General features: G+C 37.8%; 1 protein-coding gene across 2 annotated transcripts in view; it reads left to right on the forward strand.

Moving 5' to 3' along the window:
- Positions 1–4,208, forward strand: part of LOC125240237 (ubiquitin carboxyl-terminal hydrolase 37-like) — a 51,618-nt gene extending 47,410 nt beyond the window's left edge. Inside the window, exons 12-14 of one of the 2 annotated variants that reach the window (XM_048148067.1) lie at positions 3,013–3,091; positions 3,760–3,844; positions 3,936–4,207. In XM_048148067.1, coding sequence (XP_048004024.1) covers positions 3,013–3,091; positions 3,760–3,835 — 155 coding nt within the window. In that variant the 3' untranslated portion in view covers positions 3,836–3,844; positions 3,936–4,207. Of the gene's footprint in view, positions 1–3,012; positions 3,092–3,759 lie in introns of both variants that reach the window. The other variant, XM_048148066.1, reaches the window with a different exon arrangement.
- The last annotated feature ends 20,696 nt before the right edge of the window (positions 4,209–24,904 follow it).

The following is a 24,904-nucleotide window of genomic DNA, read 5'->3' on the forward strand; positions in this document are numbered from 1 at the left end:
CAATCCTGCTCAGCACAGACTTCAAACACAGCGCCAAATGCAGTAAGCAAACGGAGATACCTAGTCTAGTATTCCAATTTTGCACAGCATAATCGTTCTTCCATGTCAGAATTGGCAGTGCAAGGTGTAAAAATTAATGTGCATGACCTTCAAAAACATACAACACCAACATCTCACTAGCGGTCAGAATGTGTTTAACAAAGCACACACCACTATCACCTCACAAAAAATATTAGAAGTTTGCAATTGTAAATTCTTTTCTTACCATTTTATGCTTCACTATGAAGGTCGTCCGCGTCTCAATGACAACTAATGGAGACCTGTTACTACTTCTCGACGCCGCAGGCAGAGATAGTGATCCCGTATATAAGGCAGAATAAGGCCAATATAAGGCCTAGGGCACGGTTTAGGTCTTGTAAGGTAAGGCAAACAATAAATTCCGCAATGCCCGCCATCATGGCGGCGACTGCGGCGAGACGCCTGCGTTGATCGGGACCTTTCTTCTGTCTTCCTCTCCTTCTCTTCTTATTTGCTCGCCTAATTTATGATACAGATTACTTTCCGCACCATTTACTTTTCTTCGATACATTATAATTCGCATTTTTTCCACTTTTATACGCAGAAAACACTTTAAAATTAGATGACGCGTAATGGCCGTCGGCTGCATGAAAACGACAATGAAGTTGGTAGCGCCGAACGGCGTGACGGAGACGCTCCGTTCGGAAATGTGACGCAACGTTTTTGAATTTTCGTTCAAAAATTTTAATATTTACTCTAAATATCATGGCTAGGGCTGTATGTACTTCGGCGTACTACAAGTTAATATATATCATTGAAGGAATTTGTGCAGCGTAATAATAAATACAGGATAATTGTTATATTTAAGAAAATATAGATACTAGAGAACCTTAATGACGAAATAAAACTTACTAAAATCTCAATTCATCAAAAATATCTTGGTAACAAAATAGGAATAATAAAAACAAATTTAACTTTTTCCTTAATTTTTGTACAAACTTTTCGAGAACTGCTAATGGGCACTCCCGCTTGAAAGTGTCGCCCACACCCTCTCGGTTACCTCAGTTACCGCCTGCCGCCGCGACCAGTCGACCTGTCTCACTCAAGCATGGTACGCGTTTACACGAGCTTAGACTATGTGCGTAGGAACGCGCCTCTTTCCATAGATTAAATATAAGAAAATCATACCATCCCATACATTAAAATGCGACCGCCTAAGAACGCGCATACACTACACCACACATAGATGGCGCTACAAAAAAAATCCCTTGTTGCCATCGATTATATGTAGATGGCGTTAAGTGTCACTTTTGATTTGACCAAAGACATATGTAACTAGACGTATAGACGGATAAGGTCTAAGAAAAAAACGTACCTCAAAGCCTTAGAGAAAAAGGTACGGTGGCCTAGATGGCGTTACACCTTTGGGGAACGCTCAGCTAGATGGCGCTAATATTAATATTTGACATTTTAACACATATCAAGCTAACAATATGGACCAAATTGGCAAAACTGAGGTTCAAAAGTTGTAAGCCTGTGTCGAGAGATGGCAGTCTATGCACTGTGATTACCACAGATGTCATATATACCATAGATCAAGCAAACGTATCTACTTAGCGTGTCAAATGAACTCAGTGAAATCCACTGAGTTGTCCGTCTTTACTCGCAGCTTGCAGCTTTCGGGCTTCAATTTTTGTAAGTTGAAGTCAATCAAAACATAAAAAATGCCTCGTTACGTGATATTCAATTGCAACAACACAAAAATTATGAACAATCAAGAGCCTGAGACATATTTAAAATTACAGGCAAGAATCAACTTCAGTACAAAATTTGACACGCTCGGCCCCTATACAAATATATGAATTTGTTTCTTCTATCTAAATTAAGTTCTGTGGTGATTACACATTTTACTTTGACAGTAACTCTATAATACTCGATCTTCTTTGCTTTTTACATAGATTTATGGCTCGAACTAGCGTAATTGTCGGCCGACACACATCGCCGTTTATTGCTTGTTCGACAAGAAATATAACCCAGAACGCAGAATAGGCTAGTTACCTACTAGTCAAATCAGCTTCTTTTTAAGAACTGTCAAAACGATTTGTAATATGGAATTACTATGAAATACTGAGGAGTGATGTCACGGTCAGTTCATTTACTTTTCCCCTCACTAGCTCGGAAACACGTGTTTGTCCTTTAATACCAGCGGGTAAAAACGCATTTTATCCACTAGTGGGTAAAGTAATTTGACCTTGAATAAAGTCAATTTAACTGCTTTAAAATTGATAAAAGTAGGTGAATCTAGTAATAAAGATGATTTACCACCTGTGGAACTACTGGAAGCAGTGATAAACGCATTTTTTGCGTTGTAGTTTCCTCGCTATAGTGAGGGGAAAAGTTTTGTGTTACACTCGGGTGCAAAAAAATCGCAAGTTCAGGATTCTATTCTCGAACCACTCGCTTCGCTCGTGGTTCAACTATAGAATCCTTTCACTTGCTCGTTTTTCAATTCCACACTCGGCGTTAAAATACAACTTTGCCCCCTTGTATAACAAATAATTATATTATATCTTTCCTTTTGACTTATTAAATAGAAATTATGTTTAAACATAACTACTGTCCATATTTTTGTTCTAATTATGTGGTGTTTTATTCCGTGCACTGCATAAAATATTTTATTTTAAGTATAGGAAACTAGCCTATTGGAGTGTAATATATTGTACATATATTCATACATACATACAGTCCCAAAATGGGGTAGGCAGAGCACATGAAACTAATAAAGCTTCAGTGCCACTCTTGGTAAATAAGGGGTTGAAAGAAAACGAAATTGTGACATTGCAGTGACAGGTTGCCAGCCTCTCGCCTACGCCACAATTTAACCCATATCCCATAGTCGCCTTCTACGACACCCACGGGAAGAAAGGGGGTGGTGAAATTCTTAACCCGTCACCACACGGGCAATATATTGTATTGTAATGTATTGTATTGCAGGCACAACTTACTCTGGACACTATACGGCGTACTGCAAGCATCCATACACTGGCGACTGGCATGAATACAACGACTCAAGGTCAGTATACATACATTATTCCCAAACGGGGTAGGCAGAGCACGTGAAACCACAGCGCCACTCTTCGCAACTTGTGTCATTCAGTGACAATAGCAGTATAGGTCATTTTTAACCCCCGACGCAAAAACGACGGGGTGTTATGAGTTTGACGTGTCTGTCTGTCTGTCTGTGGCATCGTAGTTCCCGAACGGATGAACCGATTTAGATCTAGTTTTTTTTTTTGTTTGAAAGCTGAACTAGTCGGGAATGCTCTCAGCCATGTTTCATGAAAATCGAATGCCACAGACAGACACACACAGACAGACAGACACGTCAAACTTGTAACACCCCGTCGTTTTTGCGTCGGGGGTTAAAAGAATCAGGTTTTCTAGTTTTTTTATTACATACATACATATAATCACGCCTGTATTCCATAAAGGGGTAGGCAGAGCACATGAACTACTAAGTTTCAGTGCCGCTCTTGGCAAAAAGGGGTTGAAAGAAATCCAAATTGTGACATCGCAGTGACAGGTTGCCAGCCTCTCGCTACAATTTAACCCATATCCCACAGTCGACTTCTACGACACCCACGGGAAAGGGGGTGGTGAAATTCTTAACCCGTCACCACACGTTTTATCACGGCGCGGCAGTTTTTTTATTATTATTATGAATTTATGTTTTATTTGCAGAGTGAGTCCCATCAACCCCCGCAACGTAGTGTCTTCGGAGGCCTACGTGCTATTCTATGAGCTCGCGCGTTCCTAGTGTACACCACTACGCTACTAGTGTACTCTAGTGTGCATCAGTCAATACTACTAGTGTACAGTATTTAACATTGTACTAGTGTTCCCTAGTGTACACCACTCAACACTACTAGTGTACACTATTTAACATTGTACTAGTGTTCCCTAGTGTACACCACTCAACACTACTAGTGTACACTATTTAACATTGTACTAGTGTTCCCTAGTGTACACCACTCAACACTACTAGTGTACACTGCTTAACACTACTGTACCCATAGAAAATTGTACTAGTGTACACTTTACTAGTGTACACTTTACTAGTGTACCCTAGTATACACATTTAACACCATACAAAGTGTACACAAGTGTGGGGGCCATTCGACCTTAATGTACAACAGGGTACATCAGTCAATATTGTACTAGTGTACACCATTCAACAATGTACTGTACACCGTTTAACACTACTAGTGTACCCTAGTGTACTGTACTAGTGAACACCAATAGGCCATTCAACACCGTACTAATGTACTTTGTACATTCTTCAACTCTGTACTAGTGTACCCTAGTGTATACTAGTCAATACTGTACCCTAGCCTAGTCAACGAGGTCTTATCTCACCGTTCCTGGCATTTCATATGTTATTGAGTAATTAAAACTTCTTAATACAATGTTACGCATAAAAAAAACATGTCTCGTACGGTGTGTAAATAGTTTCGAAACTGTGTACAAAGTTTCGAAACTGTACATAGTTTCGAAACTGTGTACATAGTTTCGAAACTGTGTACAAAGTTTCGAAACTGTGTACTTAGTTTCGAAACTGTGTACATAGTTTCGAAACCCCCTCGTTGATTGGAGTAACATTGAGTCGTTTCAAATAAACCGATGATACAGAAAAATTGTAAAAACGTAATTAGAAATAACGATATTGTTACCAAAATATGAATACCAAGCCTCTGTATTGTAAAGTGTGACATTTGTCATTATTAATGTCAAAATTCTATAAAATTTTGACGTTTGTAAGACTCACTCTTTCGAAATCGGTGCAGAGCTAGCTTAGACGGATTATAAAACGGTTTATTTGAAACAGCTTCATAAAACACACTATTGTGACGCAGTTAAAATGGATATTTTACTAAACGGGCAGTTTTCTTTGTGACTTAGGCGTTATTTTTGTTAGAATAAATGTAATATAGTTTGGTATCAATTATTTTTTTAGCATTTAATAACGAAAAATAAATAAAAGATACTTATTTCGTTTGAATTCATTATAGACGCCTGGGCTACTGTCTACGAGCATTTGGGTCCCCCAGTTAGCAAAAGTTGTTAACAAAAATTAACTAACCGTCAGTTTTGTGACGACGATTAATCATAAAATCTGTCTAAAAAGTTACTTTTTTCATATTCTGAATGTAGATTATCACTTAAAGTGTATGTAATTAACATTAAAAAAAAGCATTTTAATTGAAATTTCATGCTTAATTACATACATACAATCACGCCTGTATCCCATAAAGGGGTAGGCAGAGCACATGAAACTACTAAAGCTTCAGGGCCACTCTTTGCAAATAAGGGGTTAAAAGAAAACGAAACTGTCATTGCAGTGACAGGTTGCCAGCCTCTCGCCTACGCCACAATTTAACCCATATCCCATAGTCGCCTGCGACACCCACGGGAAGAAAGGGGGTGGTGAAATTCTTAACCCGTCACCACACAGGCACATCATCAGGCAGGTCATGCTTAATTGTCACAAAACTGACAGTGAGTTAATTTTTGTTAACAACTTACGCTTCGGGGGGTCCCAAATTCTGCAATAGGTAAATTACCATCAGATACTATGAAAAAAAAATTGCTCGTTTCGACCATCTTGCCAGAAAACTGCAAACTTAGGTTTATTTAGAAATAAGATAAAATTAAAAGAGTGGACAAAATACTATTAAAGATTTGTTTTTCACGGCAGAGACCAGTTAATAATACAGAATGTAATGAGCATAGGCTATTAAAAAAAAACCTTTTTTTTGAAAATGCGATATCTCAGTTCCATACATTTTGTATAGATCTATGAGCATCGCTTCTTATAGCGTCATCTAGTTATTTTACGAATCGTCTGTGATGATTTTTTTTCCTTCGCCGTAATTTGTTAAACAAAATCCTTTTTTTTTCTATTATTTTCAGCGAAAGTCTCAGTGTAATTAAAAAGCAACTCCTTGCGTTATTCCGGCATTTGCCACGGCTCATCGGAGCCTGTTGTCCGCTTTGCCAACTAATTCCAAGATTAAACGCACTAGCTTGAAGAACGCGGCTGCCATCTAACCTTTTCGAAGGGTAACTAAACCTTATTGGAATTAGTCCGGTTTCCTCACGATGTTGGACCAAACATTTTTTCATTATAGCAGCACTTAAGGCCGGTAAGGGCATTTATTTGTGTGATGAGCACAGATATTTGTTCCTGAGTCATGGATGTTTTCTATGTATATAAGTACAAGCTTTTAACTATTCTCATTGAAAAGTGTCAAAATTATTGCCACAATCAAAACGGTTTACATCTTTACATAGACAATGGCGCCACTATTAATTTCTACTTTTTTGACAGGCTGTAAAAGCGCTGGTAAGAGCGTGCGACTTTCGATTCGGAGGTCACTGGTTCGAACCTTGGCTCTTATGGAGTTTTTCTGGCTTTTATATAACAATATCTGGGTGACCGAGATTCGCTCGGTTCTATTTTATTATCACGTTTTTAGAAAAAAAAACTCTTATAAAAAAAAACTTAATTTCTGGCCGGGATTCGAACCCTGACTGACACACATTAGACCGACCTCTTACGACTGAGCTACGCGGAGCCGATGCGCGGTCGGCGAAAATAACGACCATATTTTACATTTACAAATTCGCGTTTTCCGGGATCTAAGGCCACTCTAGATCGATTTTTCACCCCCGAAAACCTCCACATAACATTTCGGCGAAATCGTTAGAGCGGTTTCCGAGATCGTCGGTATATATACATCTATATACATATACAAGAATTGCTCGTTTAAAGGTATAAGATTACGGAAAAAAAAAATCATCTCAGATGATTTGTACTACCTATATAAAATAGTGTATTGACAGTCCGTTTTTAACTGGTCTCTGTTACCGACGCGTCAAAGTTGAAAATTGCGTCCTATGTACATATGAGTGTATATGCTTATTTAATTATTAATATATGAAATAAATATAAAAATAATTTATTATACTATTTATTGTGAATGTTATTTAGTATTCGACGATTATGTGATGTAATTTCAGGCATATTTTTTTTAAAACTGTACAAGTTTCTAAGCAACGCGCATGTGACATTTCTGGAGTTGCACGCGTCCACAGGTTACGGTGACCGCTTTCCATCAGGCAGACCGTGTGCTTGTATGCCAACGACGTAGTATAAAAAAAAACATTGTAATAGCACTTTACAATACAAGTGCGGAAAAAAGGAAGTTCTGTACTGAAAATATTACGCACTAGTGCGAGAAGTGGTTAATTTTTTGTCAGGTCGAAACTTCTGAGAGCCATCTGTACTGAATATCGTCGTACGATACACGTGCGAAAAGGAAACTCGTAACTCGTGTCGAATTAAAACACTCCCTTCGGACGTGGTTTAATTTATCGACACTCGTCTTGGACTTAATTTTTTCCGCACTTGTATCGTACATACAAACTTCCATCCTGATTTTAGGTAAGTGTGGGTTCCTTTTACTGTTTAAGATGGACAAACAAACAGACACACACTTTCCCATTTATATTAGTATGGATTTTAAAATGTCAAATGTATGCCAAAAATTACCTCACAAAATTATACTCTCACTTTTATTAGATAACTAATTCTATTATTGCAATACGTTTTTCTAGTATTATTTATAACTATCGGAAGTATTTGAAATATACGTAAGTAATTTATTTTGAAACACTGAAAATAAATATTACAGGAAAAGCCTTTATACGATTATATCTAAATCGTAGAGGAAAAAATAAGGGAAGAGTTGTAACTATACATCAGTAAATGCAAGTTATTTGTAGTGACATCTAGCGTCATCCACGCGTCAACTAGCGTAAATTATCAGTACTGCTCGTCAATAGATGTCGCGACGAAAAAGTCTAATGCTCAACAATTTTTAGCTAATATTACAATAGTATTATATTATTATATTAGCGTAAATTATCAGTACTGCTACTTGTCAATAGATGTCGCGACGAAAAAGTCTAATGCTCAACAATTTTTAGCTAATATTACAATAGTATTAATCAGTATTCTGTTTCCGATTCCTGCTTGTAATATAAGTTGTAAACTGTTTTAATATTACATTTTTGGCAGACGAGACACTGTTGGCACCTAGTGTCGAGTGGTACTGATAATTTACGCTAGTTGACGCATGATTGACGCTAGATGTCACTACAAATAACTCGCATTTACTGATGTATGGAGTTACAACTCCTCTATGATATAAATACAGAAATAAACGTATAGGAAATATAATACATTGTAGTTAAAAAGGATTTTACTGTATATTTTATTTGTGTCCCTAACCTTGTATGATCTGCTCGTAGAATAAAAGAGGTGCTTTGGGGTAGTTGCGAACACCAATAATCCAAAATCCTGATACAATGTTTTGTAACTTTTTTTTTAGAATCATGTTCTTCTTGAGTTAGTTGTTCTTCTTTAGATTCTTTAAAACTTCTATACTAGCTTTTGCCCGCGGTTTCGCTCGCGTTAAATTCGAAAATTGCGGAATACTTCATACAAACTTTCACCCCCCATTTTAGTTAAGTGGGGAGTTAGAAAATGACAAAAAATAGGCTATGTCACTCTCCATCCCTTCAACTATCTCCGCTTAAAAAATCACGTCGATTCGTCGCTCGGTTTTGCCGTGAAAGACGGACAAACAGACACACACTTTCCCATTTATTATATTAGTACTGGGTGATCAAATATTTTCTAGTGTGTCAGGCGAAAGTAGATACACGTGTATTGCGAAAAGGTTTTCTTTCGTATTTTTCCGGAAACATTCGTATTTGTCACGCTAGTTCAGACAGTGTCAGTGCTTGTACTGAGACTGACTGAAATAGCATGACACGTTCGAACATTTCCTTAAAAATACGAAGGCAAATCTTCGAAATACATCTGTATATCGTAATAACCCCAAAGCACTACAATGTTCCCTCCAACATAATGTTATATTATCACATTTATATAATAAGCCCCTTATTCATAAATAAGTTACTGACTAGTTAAAACAATAGTTCTGTCCCTTTCTGTCATATTGACATGTGATTGTGAGAAAGAGACAAAACACTTAGTAACTTTTTTATGAATACGGGAGTAAATGTGAGTGTGCACGGGAAAACGTACCACTTTGTCGATTGCTATAAAGCCGTTCATATAAAGACTCAAGTAAATGTCGCCGTAATGGTAACCGACAAAGTGGGACGTTTTACTAAACACACTCACATATATTTGAAAAAGCTTTAGCATTGATAGTCAATTCGTTTTTAATTGTTGAGTTTTTAAAAATCTATTGAGAAATTAGATAATAAATTAATTGTACTTAGTTCATCTGAAGCTTCGAGAATTACTCATATTTTAAGCTTTTTTTTAACAAGCCCGCTGAATGGTCATATACAATTTGAAATAAAAAGGCCCGGTCAAACTTTGAGTGACTTTTGAGGTCATTATCCCGGTAAGGGCATTTATTTGTGTGATGAGCACAGATATTTGTTCCTGAGTCATGGATGTTTTCTATGTATATAAGTATTTATATATTATATATATCGTTGTCTGAGTACCCACAACACAAGCCTTCTTGAGCTTACTGTGGGCCTCAGTCAATCTGAGTAAGAATGTCCCATAATATTTATTTCGGTTTAAAGAAGTTTATTTTCTCATAAGAATATTTACAATTCACTTACATGAGAAATTAACACTAACTTAACTATGTTGAGCGTATGTATGCGTATTATAATTTTTGATTACAAAAGAAGTGCTTAACCTAAATAATTATAACTTATTTTTTTATATTATGTAGGTACAATAATAATTTACCAGTTTCTAAACTAATAGTATACAAAAAGAGTTGGTATGTGTTCGTAGGGTAAACATAAAATTAGTAGGTAGACAAACAAAATAAAGATCAGAAAATATAACTGCATTGAGAGAGCTACTAACTGCAGAAAATATTTATTTATATTACGTCGTTGTGAATGCCAAATCCCTCATGTGAGCGATTTTGAGTAAAGTAAATAACACTATGTATTTTGTTGCTAGGTAACTATTTGTCAATCAAAAATCGAGCCCATAACGGATTGAGCATTCTCACCGACGATTTAGACATTGACAACCACTTGTAAATTGTAACTCGTAGCTTCGAGAAATAGGCCCCAGGGGGCCGATTATTTAATCTCGGCCATTCGTTTTCGTGAAATTCGTTCAATAATATCTCCATTACTAGCGATTTAATATCTACTAACAGAATCGAAAACTAGTGGTCATTACCACTAGTTTTATAATTATTAGCCGTCATTTTTCAAAAATAGCATTACCTCGTTTTCCACAGACTTTCGAACGGCGAATTCGTGAGTTCGAAATTAAAAAATCGATCTCCAGTGCTGAAATCGCGAAATTTGGATGTTCCATAGAAATGAGCGGTATCATGTCAGTCGAAATGTATGAAACAGCATAGATTAAATATAAGAAGATTATACAATCCCATACATTAAAATGCGACCGCCTAAGAACGCGCATACACTACACCACACATAGATGGCGCTACAAAAAAAATCATAGCTTTCGATTATACTTGTAGATGGCGTTAAGTGTCACTTTTGACATTTTTTTTATGGGAAACGGCAAACCGAGGGGGGGGGGGGCAAACGAGCAGACAGGTCGCCTGATGGTAAGCGATCACCGCCGCCCATGGACACCCGAAACACCAGAGGTGTAGGTGGTGCGTTGCCGGCCTTTAAGATGGGTGTACGCTCTTTTCTTGAAGATTTGAAGGTCGTATCGGTCCGGAAATACCGCAGGCGACAATTCATTCATAGATTTATGGCTCGAAAGTGACAACGCCAATCTACAAATAATCGATGGCAATAAGGCATTTTTTGTGGCGCCATCTGTGTGGTGTAGTGTATGCGCGTTCTTAGGCGGTCGCATTTTAATGTATGGGATGGTATGAGCTTCCAAATTTTTGCGATTTCAGCATTGGTCCCATAATAAAAGTTATTCAGTATGACCTCAAAAATCACTAAGCCAAGTTTGACCGGTCCTTATTTCACCGTGTAGAATCAGATCAAGGTCGGTTAGCAACGATTGAAATTATGCAAGTGATATTTCAAATACCATAGCTTAAACATCACATTTATTTAACATTGTGCAATCAAGATCGTTGCTAACATATCTTGGTTTGACTGGTTATTCGACTAGAGCGGTATTAGTTCCTTCACACATCACATTATTTATTATGGAAACATTGCCATCTCTGTCCCCCGCTAAAAATAAATTATTCCTTTGGACTTGGGTCATTTTTTTGACATTCATACACCATACCTAAGGTTTACTGATGAAACCCGATAAATCGAGATAATTTGTCCTTGAAATAACATGGAAATTGCATATAGTTCGAATGTCAAAAACCAGTTTGCTCAACTTATCGGGTTTCACCAGTAAACCCTCGATTTATGTTTTTCAAATGTATGATTGTATTTTGTTATTTCTATACTAAAAAATCACGCTTTACCAGAGAAAAAATGGCGCACTACGTTAGAAACCGGTTCACAACCTTGTATGGTGAGAACCCGCCTAGCGGGTTCTCCGGCATCTGAGCAAAGTGAGTACCCGCTAGGCGGGTTCTTGGTTCCGAAAGTGTTAATAGAAGAAAAGTTTAACGAAATTCATATTCTATTCGGATGGGGTTCTTCAAAAAAGGAGTGTACAAGTTTCTAATGGGTCGGCAACGCGCATGTGACACCCCTTGAGTTGCAGGCCTTAGGTTACGGTGACCGCTTTCCATCAGGCGGACCGTATACCTGTTTGCCACGGACGTGGTAAAAAAAATGGAAGTAGGTGATTTTAAGTAGAAATAACTTAAAATACCAAAATGAGTAAAAAACACTATAGTGTACAATTTTCTATAAGATAACCCAGTTACGTGAAATTGACATATATGGATATCTGAACCAAATTATTAATGTTAAATTTAAGCAAACAAGATCATGTATAGAGAGTTACTATCAAAGTAAAAATTAAAATTTTGAAAAAAAAAAACCCCGACATAGTGAACTTATTTTCATGAAACATGGCTAAGAACACTCCCGACTAAGTCAGCTTTAAAAAAAAAACGAAATCTAAATCGGTTCATCCGTTCGGGAGCTGCGATGCCACAGACAGACAGACACGTCAAACTTATAACACCCCGTCGTTTATGCGTGTGTCACAGTGCATAGACTGCCATCTCTCGACACAGGCTTAAAACTTTTGGACCTCTGTTTTGACAATATGGCACATATTCTTAACTTGAGTGTTGAAATTGTCAAATATATTACCGCCATCTAGCCGAGAATCAACCAAAAGTAGCGCCATCTAGACAACTGTACTTTTTCATCTCATGTTTCTGTAAATTTGTTATTTATTTTTTAATTTATTTTAATGTAATTTTGACGATTCGAAAGAGGTTGTAAAATCCTACTTGAATAAACGATATTTTATCTATCTTATCTTATCTTATCATAATGGTGCCTAGGTACGTTTTTTTTCTTAGCATATCTGTCTATGTGACTTCTTTTTTTGCTTTTGACAGTAAGTGGGTTTTCACATTATCCGATCCGATATCGGATGTCGGCAGGATTTCTAAGGCAAAAATCAAAGATGGCGGCTTAAATGTATGGGATATCGGTCCTACATCCGATGTCGGATCGGATAATGTGAAAACGCACTAACTCTCTATACAATATATTCTTTGCCATATACACTTTTGAAAATCAATTAAAAAACTGTTGTTTTTGTTCAGATATGTCTGTATGTAGGGCCGTAAACAAGTTTGTAACGAAAGGGGGCATACATAATATATTTATTATTAACTCGAAATGAAAAGATAAATAACAAAACATTAAAATTTGTTTAAATCTTAAGTGAATGCTAATACTCGGTCCCTACAGAATTGTATGGAAATAAAATATTGCATTTTGAGCGACTGTGTTTATTTATGAAAAATCCCAATTTAATTATAATTACAGAGGTAATGAAAAAATCAAATATCTAAGGGAAGAGTTGTAACTCCATGCATTAGTAAATGCAAGTGACTTGTAGTGACATCTAGCGTCATCCACGCGTCAACTAACGTAAATTATCAGTACTGCTACTTGTCACTAGACGTCGCGACGAACGAAAAGTCTAATGCTCACAATTTTTTAGCTAATATTACAATAGTATATCAGTATTCTGTTTTCAATTGCTTCTGCTTGTAATACAAGTTGTAAACTGTTCTAATATTCATTTTTTGGCAGACGAGACACTGACACCTAGTATCGAGTAGTGGTACTAATAATTCACGCTATTTAACGCGTGATTGTCGCTAGATGTCACTACAAATAACTTGCATTTACTGATGTATGGAGTTAGAACTGATACCCGAGAAAGCGATTAATAGGTTCAAAAAGTGGAATCTTGAGCGTTGCTAGGGTGTCAAGGCATGCAAGTTTAACAAAGTTTGACTCCGAGTGAAACACAATTTTTACCACAACGAGAGAAAAATACTCACAGTAAAACCACACCTCGGACACTGGCGATCAAATATATGAAAGAGGCGCGTTCCTAGCACACAGTCTAAGCTTTTCAGATTCAGATTTTACAGGTTAATAGTTCTACCAGCCAGGGTAGGACGTCAAGTTAAAATTTGTAAGGGAAGAGTTGTAACTCCATACATCAGTAAATGAGAGTTATTTTATTTGTATAGGCATAGTTAAGTGACATCTAGCGACAAAAGGACCATTTAATACTAGACTGATATAGCCCATACAAAAAAGCGTACCCCTGAAAAAAGCTTAGTTTTTGCTTTAAAACTAGATGGCGTTGTTTCGTAACCCGGGAGTGGAAAAAAACATATTTTCACACATATGTTTACTTGTTTTTATATTATACTATGAATAACTATCAAAAAACTTTATTTTAATATCAAAATATTGGCTCAAAACATAATTTTTACAAATTATATTTTTTGGTCGGCCTCGACGTAGTTGTGATCGCTTCGCTGGCTAAGTTTGTTCGCATGTTGTCTAACTATTGCCAAATAAAATGACTAGATGACGTTGGTGGACTAGGAAAATGTCACATCCGTTTCGTTGTTCATTAATATAATATACTTAGTGATAATAAACCTATATGTTGAGCTCAAATACGTTCAACAAAACGCAATCATTGTGCCAACAGATGTGACATCCAGTGACATCTGACATCCATGTCACATCACAAATGTCATTGTATGATTTATTGAATATTCATAATATATGGATATTAAATATTTTAGAATCGCAGCAGCAATGCGAGTAGAGATACAGAATTAATAACTGTATAAATTAATAATTGTATGACCAATGACCTCATACATAAAATTACCAGTTTAGGTGACAGAAGGCGAATCCAATTTGTAAACATTAAATTTAATGTGCTAAGGAAAAGAATCTTTCCGATTTTCAACGGGACACGGCTGAAGGGGCGAGCTGGTTTCGACTGCGCCCATGCATCTCAATTGTCCAGAAAGTTCATTCGAAGATCATTTTGCTTATAATAATCTGAGTAATCACAGTGAATGGTTTGACAGTATTTCAGCTAACATGTAGAGAGACTTGCTAGCTTCGTCGGTCAGGCTTCGTCTTGGACACAACGCCGATAGTTAGGCCGCCAGGTGTGGCACTTTGGATTACGTTTTTATAATAAATTAATGATAGTTTGTATTGTTTTGGTAATATATTTTCTACTCGTATACTATACTCGTTTGGTACTCGTATAAACCTAAACTGAGATAATAAATGAATAAAAGGAAATAATTAGTGAAACTCTGATATAAGTAATAATTAATGAGACTAAATGCGTTTTCACATTATCCGATCCGATATCGGATGTAGGACTGATACCCCATACATTACAGGCGCTATCTTGGATTTTTTCCATTTAAATCCTTCCGACATCCGATATCGGATCGGATAATGTGAAAACGGACTAAGACAATAGATACCTTGTTAGTGTTATATACCTATGCCTATGTATATCCCACCAAAAACATTCTGTAAAAAATAGCCGTCTCGATGGAGCTGCTTGTTTATCTCTAAAAAGTAATGAAATCTACATAAAGTTCCTTACTGCGATTTCTTTATTATTATAGTTAACTAGCCTTTGCCCGCGGCTTCGCTCGCGTTAAATTCGAAAATCTCTCCACAAACTTCCATCCTCCATTCTAAGGAAGTGGGGGATATAAAAAGAGACAAAAAGTAGCCTATGTCACTTTCCATCCAGTCAACTATCTCCACTTAAAAAATCACGTCAATACGTCGCTCCGTTTTGCCGTGAAAGATGGACAAACAAACAGACACACACACTTTCCCATTTATAATATTAGTATGGATGTTGTGTGACTTGGCCGTTGAAGTGTAGCGGTGCTGGCGACAGATTGGTGCAATGGTGTCATGGAGCACCTGGTTATAAACTTCTTTATACCCTTGTGTATAAAGAAGTTTATAAGTTTCATATTCGATGGTCCGAGCTAAGGTTCGTAAAGCCATGAAGCCGAGCTGATAATCATTGACGCTAAACGCCGATCGAAACGCAGTCTGAAGTGGGTGATAAACGTACGATACGAGCAGGTATGCGTACTTATGGCTCGACCACCTTTTTCGATTGTGTGTCACCGTAAGTACGCGTAAAAACCGCTGCGCATAGTAGTCGACCATCCAACGCGTACTTGCTCGTACGCCTATCACCCACTTGACGTCGCGCCAACACTTTATGGAAAAAGCGGGTTTTCGACAACTAAGTACCAATAAGATTTTAGACATTCAAAAATCTTCAATAATACTCAACTGTTTCGGTCGCACTCGTTCAAATATAGGATAGGATTGGTATGAGCGAGACGGTCAGGAGATTGATTGTCAACATGATATCTATCATAAACACCGTTCGAAATGGCCTCATTAAAATCTAAATTTTAAATATATTGAAAGTAATATTACTAATCATTGACGTCACGCTCAAAATGAAAGAGATAGAAAATTTGACAGTATGGTACTCTTTTGCATGATTGTCATAATTCAAAATAAGAACGATGGTTTGCGTTGTAAACAGGGACTGAAACATGACACGGGCCCCTAGCGTCATCTATATACTTTTCACTGTATCACTTGTAATGCCGTTGAACTACCGCGTGCGTATTTTAAAAAAAAACGACATTTTTATTCAAATGACACTCTTAGTGACATCTAGTGACATAGATTTACGGCTGCCAACGGGGTACGGTATTTAGTATGGACTCTGCTGGTCCTTTATAATCGTCCTTGTCGCTATAGTGAGGGGAAAAGTTTTGTGTTACACACTGGTGCAAATGTATTTTACTTCTCGTGTGTTAAAAAACTCGCAAGTTCAAGATTCTATTCTCGAACCACTCGCTTCGCTCGTGGTTCAACTATAGAATCCTTTCACTTGCTCGTCTTTCAATTCCACACTAAAATACAACTTTGCCCCCTTGTATAACAAATAACTATTGAAGGGTAGAAGGAGTATAGTTATAAGTAAAACAAACACTTTATTGTAGCACACTATTTATTTAAGGCGGGTCACACATACACATCCACACACACATACAAATATGCAACAATAACATTTAATAACATAATCTACGTACAGATGTATTCGCAAAATCTGGCACTTGTAAAATTAAGTCATTAGAGGGAAAAACTACGCCTTACTTCGACTAAATATCTATAAAGCTTGAAAACTTGCTTCGGGGAGTGTGCTCAAGAGCTACATGAGCTTATTCCACCGTCCCCATTCTACCATCGGACTCTTACGGTCCGGCCACGACATTGGTCTAAGCGCGACAGCGGTGAGCGGCAGCCATACGTGCGAATGAAAAGTCCCATCGCTGTGTCTCGCTCCAATGTATGGCCGCCGCTCACCGCTGTCGCGCTTAGACCAATGTCGTGGTTGGGCCGTTAGATGCACGGCCGATTTCCATCCTTTCTTGGTAGATATTCCGCAAATTCGCACGAAGCGCTTTGCTGCTGGGCGAGTAACTATAAACATCGCCGTGTCTCTTTTATTTACGCGGGAGTGCTTATCTTTTGTTCATTTTTATAGCCGATAGCTCATAGCTTACTAGCTCGCGGTGGGACCAGTGTGTAATTCTGTGTATCTGCCAGATGTGAATAAATCTGTACTTACAACTAGCAAGTGCAATACGAACCACAAGAGATCTTACTTTTGTTACCCTTCGTCCGCGTACGAAACCGTCAGTTCGTAACCAGTTGCGATCAAAGGACTTGTACGTCGTACGAAACCAGTACAAAGAAAAAAAAAATGTGGAAATGGAACTATTTTTTTTTACTATTACTTATAGCAACACTCACTGTTCTCCACAGACGAATAAGTAAAAAAAGAGTTGTAACTCCATACATCAGTAAATGCTAGTTATTTGTAGTGGCATCTAGCGTCATCCACGCGTCAACTAGCGTAAATTATCAGTAGTGCTACTTGTCAATAGATGTCGCGACGAACAAAAAGTCTAATGCTCAACAATTTTTAGCTAATGTTACAATAGTATTAATCAGTATTCTGTTTTCAATTCCGTTTTGAGGATTCTGCTTGTAATATAAGTTGTAAACTGTTTTAAGGTGGCTCGCTTTCCATACAAAAAAGATCTACCATTTATTTAGTCACCGCACACTACAACTAAATAAAAATATGCGCATACATCTACTATACATTATCCGTCGTCGCGGTAGTGAATGAAATACATTGTTTCATACAGAAATCATGGACAAATCCATGTGAATTTTTTATTAATTTTACGTAAATGTGCGTGCCAAATTTTGTGTACAGACACAGAGCCGTCATATTTCGCGCATTTTTAATTGACATTGTCATCAGTGACACTTGGCTCTTGACAAGTAATTATTTAAAGATATTGGTTTAGTTAACTCAAGCAGACTCAGAAATAATGACGCATTTTGTCAATAAAGATACATATCGTATATTTCGGCACTGCTAATGTAAATCGAAATGGCGTCTTGGTCAAATGCACCGATTATGAAGCAGAAGATCTTGAGTTCCAACCCGCAGTTTTTTTTAATCATTTGAACTTTATTTGCATTTTTTTTTTATATTTTTTAAATGGAATATTTGACTATTACTATACTAGCTTTTACCCGCGGCTTCGCCCGCGTAATAAAAGTATTCTTATTGAAACGTTTACAAAAAATAAGATTTTCATTTGGATCCGTAGGTTTCTTTGTAGGTACATCTGTCCGAGGTACAGATGTCCGATTATTTCCATTGGGGGGTCATTGTAACTGATCTATTTGCTGTACGGTCAGCCAAGAACCTTACACTGCTTATTGGCTGACTGTACCTTACACATATTACTATTGTTTTAAAAGAAATTCTTGCAATGATTGTAGAATTGTTACACAGCGACCACAGCGTAGGTAGTAGGTACGAATATGTATGTATTTTCCTATATAAATATTTATACTCGGGAAACTTCATACAACCCACATAGCCAGTATCTCGACGCTATGGTCGGTAGGGTAAAAAGTACTTCCTTGCATTATCGCTTACAATTTTTTCCATTTAGCTTATACTTATTGCAAACGTAAACTTATAAAAGGCAAGCAAACAACGATCTTCTTACAGCACATTGAATATAATAGTTATCACGGATGCAGGATACTTGCCGATGCCTACTTACTAATCCCTTCCCACTGAGCCACCTGCATTTTACACTGCCTAGATATCGATTGCCGACCGATTATTCCGACCCCAATCCCTATTCTTATCCCCGTCCCTATCTCTATCCTTGTCCTCGTCCCCGTCCCCGTCCCGTCCCTGTCCCCGTCCCTCCCCTATCCCTATCCCCGTCCCCGTCCCCGTCCCCTATTCCTATCCCTATCCCTGTCCCTGTCCCTGTCCCTGTCGCTGTCGCTGCCGCTGCCGCTGCCGCTGCCGCTGCCGCTGCCGCTGCCGCTGCCGCTGCCGCTGCCGCTGCCGCTGCCGCTGCCGCTGCCGCTGCCGCTGCCGCTGCCGCTGCCGCTGCCGCTGCCGCTGCCGCTGCCGCTGCCGCTGCCGCTGTCGCTGTAGCTGTCGCTGTCGCTGTCGCTGTCGCTTTCGCTGTCGCTGTCGCTGTCGCTGTCGCTGTCGCTGTCGCTGTCGCTGTCCCTGTCCCTGTCCCTGTCCCTGTCCCTAACCCTAACCCTAACCCTAACCCTAACCCTATCCCGTCCCGTCCCGTCCCGTCCCTGTCCCTGTCCCTGTCCCTGTCCCTGTCCCTGTCCCTGTCCCTGTCCCTGTCCCTGTCCCTGTCCCTGTCCCTGTCCCTGTCCCTGTCCCTGTCCCTGTCCCATGCTAGGAGGTGAAAATCCTTTCTTAGTGCTCCTCTTATGGCTATTTTGGATATTTTAACCCTATTGCACTACGACAGGGGACAAAATTTCTTTTCCACCTCATTAGATTTTTAAATCGTTGTATTTATCGTAATCAGCGACCCGATAAACCATAAAAACGATACCCATATTGTGTTTTTGACTTTACCCCCTTTGCACCCCTTTAGGGGTCAAATTTTCAAAAAACCTGAAACATGTAATGTCATATGTCTTTAGGAATCCTCCTGTGAAGTTTCGTATAAAATAGTCAAACTAATCTTGTTTCCCCATACAAACTTTGAACCCCCATTTGAGTCCCTTAGGAGGCGAATTTTGAAAAATCCTTTCTTAGTGCTCCTCTACACTATATAAGGAACCTACGTGCCAAATTTGACATCTCTAGGACCAGCGGTTTCGGCTGTGCGTTGATATGTCAGTCAGTCAGTCAATATCTTCTTTTATATATATTTTTGATATTTAAACGCCATTGCACCAGAACAGGGGAGAAGGTATTTCACTTTCGCCTCGTTAGATTTTAAAAACGTTGTATTTATCGTGATCAGCGACCCGATAAACCATAAAAACGATACCCATATTGATTTTTTGACTTTATCACCCCCTTTTCACCCTTTTAGGGGTTAAATTTTCATAAAACCTGAGACACGTATTCAGTCATATGTCTTAAGGAATCTTCCTGTGAAATTTCGAATAAAATAGTCAAACTAATCTTGTTTCCCCATACAAACTTTGAACCCCCATTTGAGTCCCTTAGGAGGCGAATTTTGAAAAATCCTTTCTTAGTGCTCCTCTACACTATATAAGGAACCTATGTGCCAAATTTGACATCTCTAGGACCAGCGGTTTCGGCTGTGCGTTGATATGTCAGTCAGTCAGTCAATATCTTCTTTTATATATATTTTTGATATTTAAACCCCATTGCACCACAACAGGGGAGAAGGTATTTCACTTCCGCCTCGTTAGATTTTAAAAACGTTGTATTTATCGTGATCAGCGACCCGATAAACCATAAAAACGATACCCATATTGATTTTTTGACTTTATCACCCCCTTTTCACCCTTTTAGGGGTTAAATTTTCAAAAAACCTGAAACACGTATTTAGTCATATGTGTTAAGGAATCTTCCTGTGAAGTTTCGAATAAAATAGTCAAACTAATCTTGTTTCTCCATACAAACTTTGAACCCCCATTTGACCCCCTTAGGAGGTGAATTTTGGAAAATCCTTTCTTAGTGCTCCTCTACACTACATATGAAACCTACGTGCCAAATTTGAAATCTCTAGGACCAGCGGTTTCGGCTGTGCGTTGATATGTCAGTCAGTCAGTCAGTCAGTCAGTCAGTCAGTCAGTCAGTCAGCTTCTTCTTTTATATATTTAGATTGCTTTCCTATTTTTTATTTTCATACAAAAATACAATACAATCCTTTATTATGCCTTTGTTGATAAAATAAAATATTACACGTCTGGTATAATACATTATACATAGGTCATAGTGTGGGCATAGTATTAGTAATGTATTGCATTTACTGAGCTGGTTGACCTATGTTATTGTTGTGTGAATGTTTTTCTTCAACAACTAAATGGTTATAACATACAAGAATATAATAGCAAGAATATGGGTAGCTTTTGCACTTTGTAATTTTTCCTCAGTCACCCGTTGACCACGAACGCTGTAAAGTGTTCGAAACATCGGGATGAATTTTAAACTCATTATACGCGATTTAATCCGTTTTCATAGTTTTTATTTCATGAGTAACTATCGCGCGGTAACTGAAGACAATATTAACTAAATGGTTACAAATAATAATTATCATCAATATAATCTGGTCCAGGCAGGCAATTATGGTCGCGCGATAAATGATAAAACATCTGGCCGTCCCTATAATCGCACTTACTAATAGTGCGACAGGGACGGCCTGATATTTTATCGTCTATCGCGCGACCATGCTACCCGTGCTGTACTAGCTTTTGCCCGCGGCTTCGCTTGCGTTAGAAAGAGACAAAAGTAGCATATGTCACTCTCCATCCCTTCAACTATCTCCACTTAAAAAACATGTCAATCCGTCGCTCCGTTTGGCCGTGAAAGACGGACAAACAAACAAACACACATTATCTTTGGTGAAACAACGAATTCTTCCACTTCAGATTATAGAGTAACCAGCTTTTCCCATTTATAATAAACTAGCTTTTGACCGCGGCTTCGCTCGCGTAAGAAAGAGACAAAATGTAGCCTATGTCACTCTCCATCCCTTCAACCAAATCCCCTTAAATAATCACGTCAATTCGTCGCTCCGGTTTTGCCGTGAAAGACGGACAAACAAACAGACACACACCCTTTCCCATTTGTAATATTAGTATGGATTTGACATTATTATTTATATTTACATAATTATATATGTATAGCCCAATTTCATCGGGAAAAGCGTGTTATGTAATGGCGTCGTTGGTGTACAGTCGTCTGTCACGCCGTAAAGGTGCGTTCGATTCTCAGGATTCTATAAACTTTTTGTATTTTTTTGGATATAAATTTCGTATTTTTTATTGACCGAGCAAGAATGGAGAGCCGAAGGTATCAATTTTATCTTAGAGAACATATTAATTTTTTTATTGTCATTTTGATTTTCTATTTATTAAGTTGAGATATAAAACACAACTTTTAATACCCTCGCTAAATATAATATTTTATCCAAATTACTCCTTAGATAAAAAAAGTCCACTTGAGTTTTTAAAGCATTACGTTACTCAGTTAACTATTGCATTTTCATTTACTAATTTAAGATTTCAAAAGCGATTTGAATACCCTTGCTCCATCGAAAATAAACAATTAGAAAAAAAAATCATTCGAATCGTAGTTTAGAAACTAAAATTTATCTATACTTTTTGGAATTTTTTAAAATATCAGATTAGGATAATTATGTTAGAAATTCTGAGTTCGACGAACCCAAAAATTATTACCATGTAAGAGAATAGGTTTTTTATCTTTTTTGTGGAAAACGCTCAGTAACTACTGTACGAGTACATATACATTTGTGTATAATAATAAAACAAAAAATAGTGTCTCATAGTGTTGTGTTCCTGCCGGTGAGTAAGGCTGCCAGAGCTCAACGAGGGTGCGGGGTGCTGACGACGGGAGGACTTACGGAACTAATTTGTTCCGTCTATTGTCCTTTGAGTCGTCGGCAACCCAAACCCTCCTTTGAACTTGTACACTCCTTTTTGCTGTGCACACGCAGCAAAGGGGAGTGTACAAGTTTCTAATGGGGCGGCAACGCGCATGCGACACTCTTTGAGTTGCAGGTGTCCATAGGTTACGGTGACCGCTTTCCATCAGGCGGACCATATGCTTGTTTGCCACCGACGTAGTATAAAAAAAAAAAAAGAGAATAAGTCCTGGATTCGAACCCAGTACTTCCATGCAAATCATGCGATGGCACTTATTTACCGCAAGGCTATTTAAACAAGCTGTCGCCGTGTGAAATTATCGACTAGAAGGAATACAAAAACACTGTTTGTATGTGTGAGTGGTACTTAAAAATAGTGTAAAATAGTAAATTTATCTACATTAAGGGGATTAACGTTACAATGAGAAGTTGAATGTTTGTTGTAATACGTCAATTTTAATATTAAATGTTCGCGAAGCATAATTGAAAGTATATAAATGCCTGTACGACTCCACAAAAAAAATAAGACTGGTAATTTGCAGATTAACGCCATCTAACGCAGCCTGAGCTTCGGGTAACCTAGGCGAGCCACCTTAATATTACATTTTTGATAGACACGACACTGCTGGCGCCTAGTGTCGAGTAGTGGTACTGATAATTTACGCTATTTGACGCTAGATGTCACTACAAATAACTTATTTACTGATGTATGGAGTTTCAACTCTTCCCTCTATGCCTACTGGTAATATTTTATATGATGCCTAATAATAAACGAATTGATAAGAATTACACGGGCATAATAGTTAGAGATCTCATATATCACAATAGATTAGTAAATGTGTAAGAACTGTAAGACCGTTTTCACATTATCCGATCCGATATCGGATGTCGGAAGGATTTCAATAGAAAAAATTCAAGATGGCGCCTGTAATGTATGGGATATCGGTCCGCCATCCGATATCGGATCGGATAATGTGAAAACGCACTAACTCATGTACCAATACTGTGACACCGGTCTGGCGCAGTCGGTAGTGACCCTGCCTGCTGCGCCGCGGTCCCGGGTTCGAATCCCGGTAAGGGCATTTATTAGTGTGATGAGCACAGATATATTTTGTTCCTGAGTCATGGATGTTTTCTATGTATATAAGTATTTATATATTATATATATCGTTGTCTGAGTACCCACAGCACAAGCCTTCTTGAGCTTACCGTGGGCCTCAGTCAATCTGTGTAAGAATGTCCTAAAATATTTATTTATTTATATTTATTATTTATTTATTAATAATTATTGTATTGTATTGTTTTTATTATGACGTGTAAAATTACAGTTTTATCAATAAATATTGAATTGCATTGATCTCCTGGATTCGTTCTCACATAACACAGCTTTAAATACCTACTACAACAAGACATTGAGCTTATTTCTATCTGTTTCTTTTGGAAGAGTGCATTTAATACATAATATTTATAATAAGCAGCACTTTAGAGTTTCATAGGTCGTAGCAAGGACGATTTATAAAGGATTGATAATCTTCATACAGCATCGTACCTCCATTTGTCAGCGCCATCTATTATTTTGATACTACACTGATCAGGCCTACAAATTTCTTTTTTCAAAATGTATATTGAAGCAAAGACCTATATAACTTCGTATAGACAGATAGTCTAAGAAAAAGACGTACCCCAAAACCATACAGAAAAAGGTACGGTGAGCTAGATGGCGATACACCTTTGGGGTACGCTCGGCTAGATGGCGTTAATATTAATATTTGACATTTTAAAACATATAATGCTAAGAATATGGGCCAAATTGTCAAAACTGAGGTTCAAAAGTTTTAAGCCTGTGTCGAGAGATGGCAGTCTATGCACTGTGATTACACATTTTACTTTGACAGTAATTCTCTTTAATACTCGATCCTCTTTGATTGAAGTGATATAATGAATCAAAATTAAGAAATGTGTCGATTATTCCTAAAATATATTTAAGAGCAAAAATATTGGTGAAAATGTAATTTTTGCCACTCCCAGGCTGTGAAACAGCGCTATCTAGTTTTATCCATGAATTGTGGGACATTTTCAGAGGTATTTTTTTTGTACGATTGTCAGTCCCGCTATCCTTGGAAGCTAACAGTCATAAAATGCTTATGACATAAAGTAACTTTTTCTACTCCCGTACTGTTATTCGTGAGTTACAAGGTCGTGCATAGAACTTAAAAAAGATAAAAGATCGATGTAGGGAACAAATCAAATTATTTTATGAAATA

Source organism: Leguminivora glycinivorella, chromosome 27, assembly GCF_023078275.1.
Source record: "Leguminivora glycinivorella isolate SPB_JAAS2020 chromosome 27, LegGlyc_1.1, whole genome shotgun sequence".
Lineage (NCBI taxonomy): Eukaryota > Metazoa > Arthropoda > Insecta > Lepidoptera > Tortricidae > Leguminivora > Leguminivora glycinivorella.